The sequence below is a fragment of the Scylla paramamosain genome, chromosome 14 (assembly GCF_035594125.1).
Source record: "Scylla paramamosain isolate STU-SP2022 chromosome 14, ASM3559412v1, whole genome shotgun sequence".
Taxonomy (NCBI): Eukaryota; Metazoa; Arthropoda; class Malacostraca; order Decapoda; family Portunidae; genus Scylla; species Scylla paramamosain.
The window spans coordinates 23,914,923-23,927,422 of record NC_087164.1 but is presented as its reverse complement, the minus strand read 5'-3'; the positions used below and the strand labels follow the sequence as shown (position 1 = coordinate 23,927,422).

The window sequence follows — 12,500 nt, the reverse complement described above, 5'->3', positions numbered from 1 at the left end:
CACATACTTTAACACTCCTACTTTCCACTTCATTTCATTAGAGGTCGTCATCTTGCATCCACCACATATATCTCTGTGCATCTCAGATGTACCATCCCCCCTTTAGGGATTCCCCCTTAAAGTAACACACAAGGTTTCTATTTTTTTAATGCATCACTCAAAGCCTCATCTTTCATCTCTCTCTCTCTCTCTCTCTCTCTCTCTCTCTCTCTCTCTCTCTCTCTCTCTCTCTCTCTCTCTCTCTCTCTCTCTCTCTCTCTCTCTCTCTCTCTCTCTCTCTCTCTCTCTCTCTCACCCAATTTATCCCTTTTACTAGTGGCCTCCTTCACATATTCTACCCTTCTATTTCATTAAGAAACATTATTCATAAACTCGCTTTCATTTATTCATATCATATGCTTGGACAACATTTCTTTATGATGCTTTACCTATTCAGCCACCCCAGTATGTTTATGGACTGTGAGAAGACATCAGACAGAATTGATTGATGAGCAATGTTGGGTGCATTGAAGGTTTATGATGTGGGGTGGGAGTTTACTCAAGTAGGTGAAATCTTATGAGGACACAAAGGGATGTATCAGGATAAATAGAGAAAACAGCTAAAATATTTAGGTACAAGTTATGCAAGGTCTCTGAATCTATGTAACTTTTTTCTACATAAGGACTAAAGGCTACACAAAAATTTAAAAGAATGTAGCTGAATCCTTATGATGGAAGAAAAGGTAGTAAGCATGGAAATAAAAAGGGTGTTCATAATTAAATAACTGTACCAACAGTCATATACATGATCAAGGATCCAAGCAGTGGAAATTAGGAAATTACTTGAGAAATGTATGTAGAATGGATGGTGAAGATGAATGTGTATAAGACAAATATGGTATTGATATACCAAGAGAAGGGAACCAGTGAAACTGAATGGTTGAGGGATTCAAGTGCAGCTCCCTAAAGTGGTCTGACTTCATGCAGACAATGGTAGAAGGTGAGATGACTACAAGGATACATATGAGCATGTTAAATGTGGTAAATGCAAGAAGATCTTCATTGAAAGAAGAGAGAGTGCTGGGGTATGTAAAAGAAAGGGATAAGAGGAGAAAGAGAGGATGAAGAGCTTGTGAGAAGGAAATACTATGATAGGGGTAAATGGAGATCTCTTCTGCTACCATCACTTTTGAACAGATCTTGGGAACAGCTATTGTGTGTGTGTGTGTGTGTGTGTGTGTGTGTGTGTGTGTGTGTGTGTGTGTGTGTGTGTGTTATATATATATATATATATATATATATATATATATATATATATATATATATATATATATATATATATATATATATATATATATATATATATAATGTACAGGGTGTAACATGAGTTTCTGCAAATGTTTCTGGAGGTGAAAGTAAAGGTTATTCTAATTTGAAAATATTCAATGCACATATGCATCTTGAGGCTTTGATTAGCTATGGTATGAAATTCAAATGTGGCCAAGGCACAGATACAATGGCCAGTCTGGGCAGGTAACCATTGTAGAGAAACACCATGCCCACACACTCCACATGATTTTGTGTGGCATTTTTTTCTTCTTTTTTTTTTCTATCAGAGTTCTGTAATACAATCAAAACCTATTCATTATCACTGTCTCAACATAAATTGGAAGTGACTGATTGGAAAGCAGCTGATTTGCTCCTAGTGTTGCTCCTTCTCCCCTCTGCATAGGCATGCATTGTGCCACATAGCATATTATCTTATTTGTCACAAATTATATTCATACTATTCTTGTGTAGTGTTTACCAGTAAGCTAACTGTTCATTAACACCACTTGTTTCTTTATTGAATATGGTAAAGCTCCAAAACTTGTTGAAATCATGATTAAGTCATTCACAAATTCACCAGTGGACACACATGTCTACACATCCCATCATGGTTACCGCCCTAGTTTGGCCTGGCTGTTGTATCTGTCACTCAGCCACAGTTGAATTTCATAATATGACTAAACAAAACCCCAAAATGCATGTGTGCATATAATATTTTTTTACTTAGAATAACCTGTGCTTTCACCTCTAGCAATATCTGCTGAAACTTGTGTTACACCCAGTATAGTAGCCCAATACTGCCTTTGTAAGTAACAGTTCTATGAAGTAATTTTTTCATCTTCTGAACACAAACCAGGTATGCATACGTATATATGCATTAGAAAGTAGACCTAAAGTAATTACATATTTATTGATTACATGTATACTCTGTAGTTTTCTTGCAAAGCCTTAATAGACAGAATGACCAAAACTTTACCTAAATGCAAATATGAAAATAGATGAGATGTAAGTTGCATATTTAATTATAAAAGTTCTACACATAAGCAATCAGCAATCAAGAAAGCCACTAAAAAATCACCATATTCTTAGTTTTTATAGATATTTTATACAATTAAACAAGGAATAATCTGGAACTCATTGCATTAGCAAGAAATCAGTAAGCATAGCAAAGCATTTTCATTAATTCTAGTGCAAATACCAAGTTCAATTAGTGACCAGGTTATACAAAGACAGGCAAAACTGAGGTGAGAATTAAACAAGGAAATCAAGCACAAGAAGGGAGTTAGGAAGGATAGTATGAAGTCTCCAGAACTTTTTATGTATAGATCTATAGAATTTTTTTTTTTTAAGTTAATTGGAGAAATAGGAGGCATAAACAATTTTTTTTTAAATAATTATCCAAGATGTATAGGCATCTTTCTAATAGGAAGTGTAAATGCTTATTAACTTAGGTATTGAAATTTTTAATGTCTAAAAGTGACAAGAACAAAACTTACATTGCAAATCACTAAAAGCTAAATTCATGAGTTTAGTGATACATGCAACTCTTTGGTCAAGAAGTAAATGTAGATATAGATGATGAAAACTAAAATTAAGATGTAAGTGCAATATGGAAAGCATTTGGTAAGTTTAGGCATATGTTGAGATATTCCTATCTATATATTTATATATTTTTATTCAGTATACTAGTACACCATAACAGATGGAAAGTAAGTAAACCAGTGGAAAATAAAGAAAATAAGAAGTGCACACAAAAACAGAGGTATCAATTTAGCAAACGCTTAAAGGGCTTCCAACCATGTTGGAAAACTCTTTATTGGTATTTGTGGTTCTTCCCCTTGGCATTGTTATTTTGTTTGCCAGAGTCAGCTGTTCAGATTTGCATGTTGGATGCTCTGGCAGGCATGTTTTGGTGCACCACCCAAATCAGTCTCAGGCTTTGTGATCTTGTAAGAAAAGTTCTGCTCTTGTTTGGATGCTGAAAGATCAGGGTCTTTGTTTAAGTTGCCAAGCCATTCTTTAGCTTGGTGGGAAACAGCTTGACACCATGGTTTATTACTGTATCAACAACCAACCAGCATATCAAGATAGTTATCAGAAAATAACAAAATGAATCAGCACTGACAAATCTTAAAAGAAATTGTCATATCAATTGGTCACATTTCATCAAATTACCACTATAGATACTGGAAATGTTTTATGATAAAATCACCATGGACATTCATAAGTAAGTTTTCTGTAGTCCAATGTTATATACATTGAGACCTTGATATCTCAGCACAGGTAGTGATCTTCACATACAGGCTTCCATTTATTCTTTAAATAAAGGAAAGATTTATTTTAGTATTCATTCTTCATTCAGTGCAGTCATTTAGTCACAGTAGCATAGCAGTGCACCAGAATATTCTAACAGCATCTAAAAATTGGAATCTGTATGCCAAGACCAATACCAAGATTTTCCAAATGATGAGATAAAAGATCTTATTGTATAAATTACAAATCTTAGGAATCTTAAAGATGAATATTTTACTCTAACAATACTAGTACAGAGAATTTTGCCACCACAAACCTTGGTTTTATAGGGAAGGGTTTTATCTTTTATATTTCAAGCTCAAGCATAAATAAACTGAGTTTTAGTGTAGAAAGTAATTAACTTTATATTTGTTAACTGTTAAATATTTATCTATTTATTCATTTTTTTACTAAGTGTCATTCAACTTCTTTTTATGTCCTGCTAAATGAGTCACAAAAATGTTAAATTTCTACTCACTACCATAATTACCATAGGGCACATATTTTCACACAGGAGAATAGGCTATCACAAGGTATGCATACCAGGAACAAGATTAACTAACCATGGATTGATGAGATAATTCACCATGAAAAAACAATGAAACTTCTGGTTCAAATGTGAGTTTTTTAACTCTTGTACTTACAAAATCCATGGCTGTTGATCTTGTCCATATCAAGAGAGGTGTGGTAAAATACATTACCTCACACCTTTCAACTAATGATAGTTCAACTTACCAACCATATATAGGAAACCCACAAAAGAGCTCAGTATTGAAAAGAATGGTGAATATTTTTAAATTGTATGATTTTGGTAACTGACTATTTTGCTATGCATTTGCATATTACAGCTAATTTTCAACAGTTTTTATTTATATCTCTGCTTAGCATGAAATAAGGAGCAGACTTGAAGCATTTAGCTCATCACTGATAAATTAGGACATAAATTTGAAAATCCTTATCTGTGCATATTGGCAAATTCTTGTGCATATTGGTTGCACTGCAGCATCTGCTGCCTTGCATCACTGATATATTCAACTTAATGAATGAGACTCTTCCCAGGTTCACTTCAGTTTATCTCTTAGGAAAAGCAGAATATGGGTTTTTGCAGTTTTATGTAAAGTTAATCAGTTTCAGATCACCACAACTAGAAAAACAGTTTACACATTAGTCTGGTAATGACAAGCAGCTCATTAGAAGGTATTCAGTGGCATTTTTGCTTTGTTCATCATCCACAATCTTTCATTCTTTGCTTACCATTCTTTTTGGAAGTTAATCATATGGTGGCCAAAATCACATAGTATGCCCATTAAATTGGACATCAGTTTAAAAACTTGGTATTGTAGGATGCTGTATTTTGAAGCTTCAGATGGTATTTCTATTAACCAGGGTAAGAACATTAGAAATGAGGATACCAGATGGTGTGCAGTGCAATGTATTGCCTATACAGATATATGCAGAATAGTGGCTGGTATCCACATGAGTCTTAGTTATCTTGGTTCACCTAGTGAAAAGCCATTCCTTGAGTGTTTTCTCAGGATTTCCCTCTCCAATAACTTCTCTGATACTTGCCTTTCATACCACTCCCTTATCAGTTTCTCATTTTTTTTTTTTTTTTTTTTAAGAGAAGATAATACAATCACCTCATTGCAAATTCATCATCCTTTACATCAGTTTCTGGTTTTCAAGGCATCACACATCCCTTTCCCATTTGAGTTTTGTATTTACTGCCTTTCCTTTTCCTTTTAGGTTTTTATTCCAAAATAGTACCAGAGTTTACCAGTGAAAGGAATGAAAGTGAAAATACTGGATAACTTTTGCATTAATGAAGTGAACAAAATAGCAGTAAGAGTAGTAGAAAGGCTTGTGCAGTAAGGTTACTGGAGGGAGATAGACACACATTTGGTAAGTTTAGAAGAGCAATAATCTTGGAAATAAAGGTAAAAGATAGTAAGAGATACAACACTGTGACAGTGAATTGAAAGACAGTCTATTAAAGGAGAGGAATCAATAAGACAGAAGGCTTTTAACTCCACTATGTTTAGGAGGGCTGTATGAGTCAAACTTTCTTATAGATAGGAGCAGTTCCCCATACATGGATGAATAAGACCCCTATATATAGATTTAGCAGCTGGAAAGAGGAAAGAAATTGGCGACAACACAGAACACCCAACTTCATGGAGGCTGTTTTAGCAAGAAATGAGATGTAAAATTTCCAATTTAGGTCTTCAGAAAAGGACAGACCAAGTACGAGTATGTTCAATGTACAAGTAAAAGAAGGGATAGTTGTGTGGAAGGTTGTGTTGTGGTTAGATGAAGAAATTGAGTTTTTGAAGTGTTGATTAACTAGGTTTGCCCTGCCCCATTTAAAATATATGGAAAGATAAGTTAGGCATTGTATGACTTCTCTGTGTGAACTATTCAATTTCTGCTGAGTTAAGCATCTGGCAAATAAAACTGACTAATGCAGGATATAGTCATCAGCATAAGAATGGATAGGATAAGAAGTCTGAATGAGGTAACTAATGAACAACAGGAAGAGTAGGTGATATGACAAATTCCTGTGGAACACTGCTTTTTATAGTTTTAGAGGAATTGTGGTTGTCTACTACTGCAATGAAAGACCGGCAACAAAGGAAACTAAAGATAAAGGTGTAGAGGGATGGACAGAAACTATATGAAGGAAGTCTACAAATTGAAGATTTATGCCATACTTTTTTCACAAGTTCTTGATTTGATGAAGGCAATAACAAAGGTTTCACTGAAAACCCTAAGAGAGGATGAACAAGATTCAGTAAAAAAAGCTATATCATCTTTGGATGGTCCTTGCTATCTATACTAACATTAAGATAGAAGGTTGTGAGCAGATAGATGCTTCCAAATCTTCCTGTTGACAATAGACTCAAAAACATTAGAAAAATGGGAAGTCAAAGCTGCAAGTTGATATCTTAAGGGGTTGGAGCAGTCACCCTTCTTAGGAATAGGTTGAATGTAGACAAACTTTTAGCAAGAACAAAAGGTGGATGTGATTAAACAGAAACAGGAAAGTTTGGCCAGGCAAGGAGCAAGCATAGAAACACAAGTATGGAGAATGCATATTAATAAACACTCCATCAGGGCAATAAGCCATCCATAACATGTATAATGTAGTCAGAAGCAGAGATAAAGTAGCAACAAGCACCAAATCATCTAGTGTGGAGTTGTTGACAAATATTATATACTACAGTTAGTTAGGTAAATATCAAGCAAATACACACATGCATACACAAATAAAAACAAATATAAATATGAGACAGGATCACAAAAATGTGATTTGTGCACAGTATGCAGAAATTAAGTAAAGAGATACTCGTAAATACAAGGTAAATACATACTCGTACATTGATTGCTAGATCAGTGATAACATTCTCACCCATCATTTGGCAAGCTAGGGTTTGCACCTGTTCACCTGTAAAAGTTTTCCACCATTGATGAGCAGTTACCTCCTTTCTCAAGTAAAAAATCAAGAGTGTGTTGCATGAAAAATCACAGCCTTACCCATAGATTGGAATATATGATAAATGAACTCTTACTTGAAGGGTGATAACTGGTGATTAACAATTCACCACTTGATCTGAAAGAATGGAAAAGGAAAAATAAGATCACACACACATGTGCAGTTACAAAAAAAGTTGGACAAACATAGATACAGAGATGGGATCACATGAATGTACTTAGGGTTTCTTATATTACAATTAAGTGAACACACACTTATACACAGTGATTTTTTTTTTATAAAATAACAGTAATAATGATAATAACAACAACAACAACAACAAAAATGCTGATCATTCTACTTATATATCGAGCCAGCATTACCACATGGAGTGGCCCAGACAAAGCACTGCACATTCATACACATATCATTCCCATTGGCCCATGGCACAAAGGGATAGTCTCATGGACCACCCTTCTATACTGGACTATAATGGTAATGATAATAATAGTCATAACAATAATAACATGACAATGTAAAATTTAAAATATAAATGCAGTAAATGCTAATCAAAATATGTTTGTGCAACAGCTTTAGATTTTCTCCTTTTAATATTCTCTCTCTCTCTCTCTCTCTCTCTCTCTCTCTCTCTCTCTCTCTCTCTCTCTCTCTCTCTCTCTCTCTCTCTCTCTCTCTCTCTCTCTCTCTCTCTCTCTCCTCTTGGATGCCACTTGTATGAGGAGGAATAGCATAATTGTATTTTAGAGACAGCACTTTCTGTGAAATACTGAGAGTTGAGTTTGACGAGATTCAAGATACAGAGGCAAATAATGATATAGTAGGTAAATGGGATTCAGATTTTGTTATGGAAAATACGATATGAATGTTCTTGATCAAGCCAAGACGATCCTTCCATTCTTTACTCAGGTAGTCAATTTATGTTTGCTAAGGGATACATATATCAAATAGATTTTGCTAAATTGTTAAATCAATTTCATAATTTTTTTATGAATTTTTAACATATTCCCTAAAGATTAATTCACAGCAATTAATTTATCAACTGAACATTAATTTGTTTTCATTTCATAACTAACAAGACCATTCTATGCACATATGTGGGCTTAAACTATTAGGATTATTTTATGTATGATTCAGGAAGCCTCAAGAATCTGTAGGGAGACATACCATTGTCCAGTTCCATTACCACTTTACACAGCCATTTTAAAATACTGTAGTACTAGATGGTTTATGAGGACGTATGCAGTACATCCAGTTATATAGACTTACATATTTAACTGATACAAAATTTCTGTTTAAGTCAACTCTTGTTCATCATTTGAAAGTTTTGGAAATAATTATAAGGATGAAACCCAGTAATTTACAATTTGAAACTGTAAATGAATATGGATGAAAGTAACAAGTGTCTTAATCAGTGTTTTACAGTATTTTTCAAATGTTCCTAGATGTCTTTGCTTATTGTATCAATCAGATTTATGAATTATGGCAGTCAAACATGCATATCTAGGTAGGGGGTCTCACTAGTCAAAGTCATTCATAAATAATGAATACTGAAAACAGTACAGATAGACTGTATCATTTTCTTTGCTTTTCTTTAAGACATAATTTACATAAGTGCAGTATCAATATTTTTAATTTGTTAAATAAATCAAATTATCAACACATCCATAACATGTAATACTTTTATTATTTGATCATAAATCTTAATATTGAACTTTTAATAAAAATCCATTATATGTAATTCACAATTCATAAAGGATAGTAAGATATATTACAGATATTCTTCAATTCAGGTTTGTTATAGTTATATCAGTAAAATGCTAGATTATGAATATATATATATATATATATATATATATATATATATATATATATATATATATATATATATATATATATATATATATATATATATATATATATATATATATATATATATATATATATATATATATATATATATATATATATATACACACACACACACACACACATGTGTGTGTGTATTATACATACTATATCAATATATATGAAAAGCAACACTGCAGGCTAAAGCCCATATCCTTTCCTATGTCATTTGTTTGGATTTGTGTTTATGTTCTAACCACATAGCTGCTTGTCTTCTGCATCATTTTGTTTATGTTTGCCTTGCAGTACTTGTGAGTGTATAAATGTGTGTCAATAGTCATTTTGAATCTATGTTAAATGCATGTTACATCTGCTCCTAGAAATTGTGACGCATCACAACCTTATCTTTTTCTTGTTCGAAATGTGAAAATGTTCATCATATTTAGTATGTAAATAGCACAGAGAATATATTATAGTTCTTGATCATTTACTTGCATGTTTTTTTTTTATGGCTCAGCAATTCTTATTCTTTGTCATATTCTTCGTTTGCCTTTACTTATTTTATTACAATCATGTGCCTGCATTGTATTTGTTGGACATTCTTTTAGGTGATTATGATTTGAATGCCATGAATTTACTTAAGAAATACTAACATATTTTGAAGAATTGGTAATCAATGAAAACAAAGTAATATATATATAAAACTTCATATATTTCCAAGGCATAGCTGCATACACTACACAGCAGATATAACACTTGATAGCCTTGTATTACAGTGTTGGTCTTTCTATGAGTCTAAGATATGAGGATGTACTATTTAGTAAAAAAAATGTGCTTTTGTGTGTTCTTAATTTAAAAAGAGCATAATCCCTCCCTTGCTTCCCCCCCCCCCCCCCCGTCTCTCTCTCTCTCTCTCTCTCTCTCTCTCTCTCTCTCTCTCTCTCTCTCTCTCTCTCTCTCTCTCTCTGTCATTATTATTATTATTATTATTATTATTATTATTATTATTATTATTATTATTATTATTATTATTATTCACAATTTGATTTTGGTTACATTTTCACTGGAAAGGGTGATTTAGAGCTCATGTGTAATAACCATATAATAAGATCCAAAAGATGATAATAATAATAATAATAATAATAATAATAATAATAATAATAATAATAATAATAATAATAATAATAATAATAATAAATTAATAAATGAGAAATAAAGATATAACATAAAATTTGATATTTTGACTGTGGATGACCAGCTGTAGTACATGGTGAGACAAACAGAGAATTCACAATAAAAATAATATTCTATAAGTACCAGGATTATCATCCCTTATCTAAATTATCATGGCAGCTCTCATTATTACTTCGTGGTATGGTTTTGATAAGGTAATAAAAATTTTTAAAAATCCAATTTCAGCCATATCCATGCATCACATCTCATATCAAAGCTTTACAACTTTGGCAAGAGTGAACAAAGAAAAACTCTCCCTTATTTGATGATTTATCTTTATTAATATTATTATATTATATAAATGAGAGCTCCAGAAATGAACAATGAATAAATCTCCATCACCCTCAGTTTTGTACCATTTTTATCACAAGTACTTCATTATGTTACCATTCTTTTTTTTTTTTCCAAATGTGATTTGAATTTTTATTCAATGATATAATTAAAGGGAAGACTACTGAACACATGCATACTGGCTACAAGGCTGTCAAGCACGGTATAAAAGTTCTCTTCAGAACCAACATAAGCTTGGATCACTAAAGATTATGGTGCCAAATATTTTTAATTACTGCAGTCAACAAAATTAAGAAACCATAAAATATTTTATTATGAGGATGAGTTTCATTCTTTGCATTGCTGTTGAACATCTCAAATATTGTTTTTACTGACCCACTGTCCTCATATTAGTTACCATAATTAGATATAGAGGGTGTATTCAGCTGTATTTACGTTGTCTATTTTATACATATTTTCCAAAACAACTTTTACAGAATATTTATACTTCATAGTGCATAACAGTATTCAAAAGCATGTGAAGTCAGGATCTCCCAGTATGCTGTCACAAAAACACACTAATATTTTTTATATTATAAATCACATTTTATCATCACCATACAAAACTGTGCACTTATGCCTTGGAAGTATTTTCTGAAGCTATGGTACTGAATGCAAGAAGATAACTATACTTCACAAAGTAAAGTAATGATATAACTAAAACAAGGATGCTGAAAATTGCACATCCCATAGTTTTAAAGAAAAATTCACATTATTTTTTATACATAAAGAAATGGAAGCAATCATAATTAATCCTAACATAAGAGAGTGCTGGCCATTGTAAAATACAGGCCATATCAGTCACTTGTATGTTCCCATTATTGATAAGCTAATATTTATATATCTTAAATTTCCTTTTTTAAGTGCAATATCTCAGATATATTATGACTTACTTGTATGCCCTATATAGTTATTGCTAATCCTTGCTTGTTTGGCACCAATCGATATTTAAGGACGTATTTTCCACAAAACCTTTAGAAAACTATAACTTGACTAATCCTTCACAGTACTTAGAATATGTACGTTTTATAAACTTTCATCAGCCTTGAAAGTAAATTCACACATTTGTCCATCTCTTTGTTTTCCACTTGAGTTGTGTGTTTGGAGCATTGCTCCTCCCAGCCCTCTCTCACCTGCACGGCCGCCTGCAGTGTCTGCACAGTGCACCCTCAGGCGAGCCTTACCGACGACTAACGCTCAGAGTTTCCTAGTTCCCCCCTCAGCTCAAGATGCAGATGGAGGAGAAGTTTAAGAAGCAGTTCCCCACACGGAAAGAGCTGGAGATTGTGTCTTCAACCAGACGTTGGAAGAAGATGGATTCAGCAGCAAAGACAATTCAGCAGGCATGGCGTGCCTTTTTAAAGTAAGTGCATATCTTTGTTGTTATCTTAATTATGTATACTAAATAAAAATACTTTCTTTATATATTGATTTCTAACAAAGTCAAAATAAATGGTAAAGCATGAATACTGAAGTTAACAGTGTGTAAACTATAGTTAATCTATGTTTATTTTGAAATTCACTCATTTATAAGAAGTACCAGTGACATATGGATGGCTTTGAATTTCAATGCTACTGTGTAGCAAAGTATAGTTATCAATTGTGAAAAGAACATTGCTAAAGAACATGGAAGTCTCTTAAATATTTACCGTATTACCTGTACCTTGAATACTGTTTTTTTTTATACTCACTCTATTACCTATACCTTGAAAGTTGTACTAAATATCCATGGATGATTTACAGCTATTGTGGCAAATATATACGTACATATATATGTATGTAGGTACATGCATATTTACTGCATGCATAAACACACACACACACACACACACACACACACACACACACACAAAGAACTGGAAAGAAAAGATGTAGGATTAAATCATTAATGTACTCTGGGTGAAGGAAAACTATGATAGAATACAACTGAGGAAAAATTTATGAGGAAAAAATATGATATTTAGATTAAAAGAAAGGAATGCTCCATGAAAAATAAAGA

At 32.7% G+C, this 12,500-nt stretch overlaps 1 protein-coding gene and 1 long non-coding RNA gene across 2 annotated transcripts in view; one reads left to right on the top strand and one right to left on the bottom strand.

Moving 5' to 3' along the window:
* The window catches only part of LOC135107048 (sodium channel protein 60E-like), a 264,723-nt gene extending 252,855 nt beyond the window's left edge, over positions 1 to 11,868 (top strand). Inside the window, exon 33 of the mRNA XM_064016638.1 lies at positions 11,725 to 11,868. Within this exon, the coding sequence (XP_063872708.1) occupies positions 11,725 to 11,868 (144 nt within the window). The remainder of the gene's footprint in view (positions 1 to 11,724) is intronic.
* Positions 1 to 12,500, bottom strand: part of LOC135107049 (uncharacterized) — a 79,159-nt gene that overhangs the window by 34,175 nt on the left and 32,484 nt on the right. The window contains exons 2-3 of the long non-coding RNA XR_010271560.1: positions 7,170 to 7,210; positions 6,978 to 7,045 (exon numbers count right to left, since the gene is read on the bottom strand). This is a non-coding gene — a long non-coding RNA (uncharacterized LOC135107049). The remainder of the gene's footprint in view (positions 1 to 6,977; positions 7,046 to 7,169; positions 7,211 to 12,500) is intronic.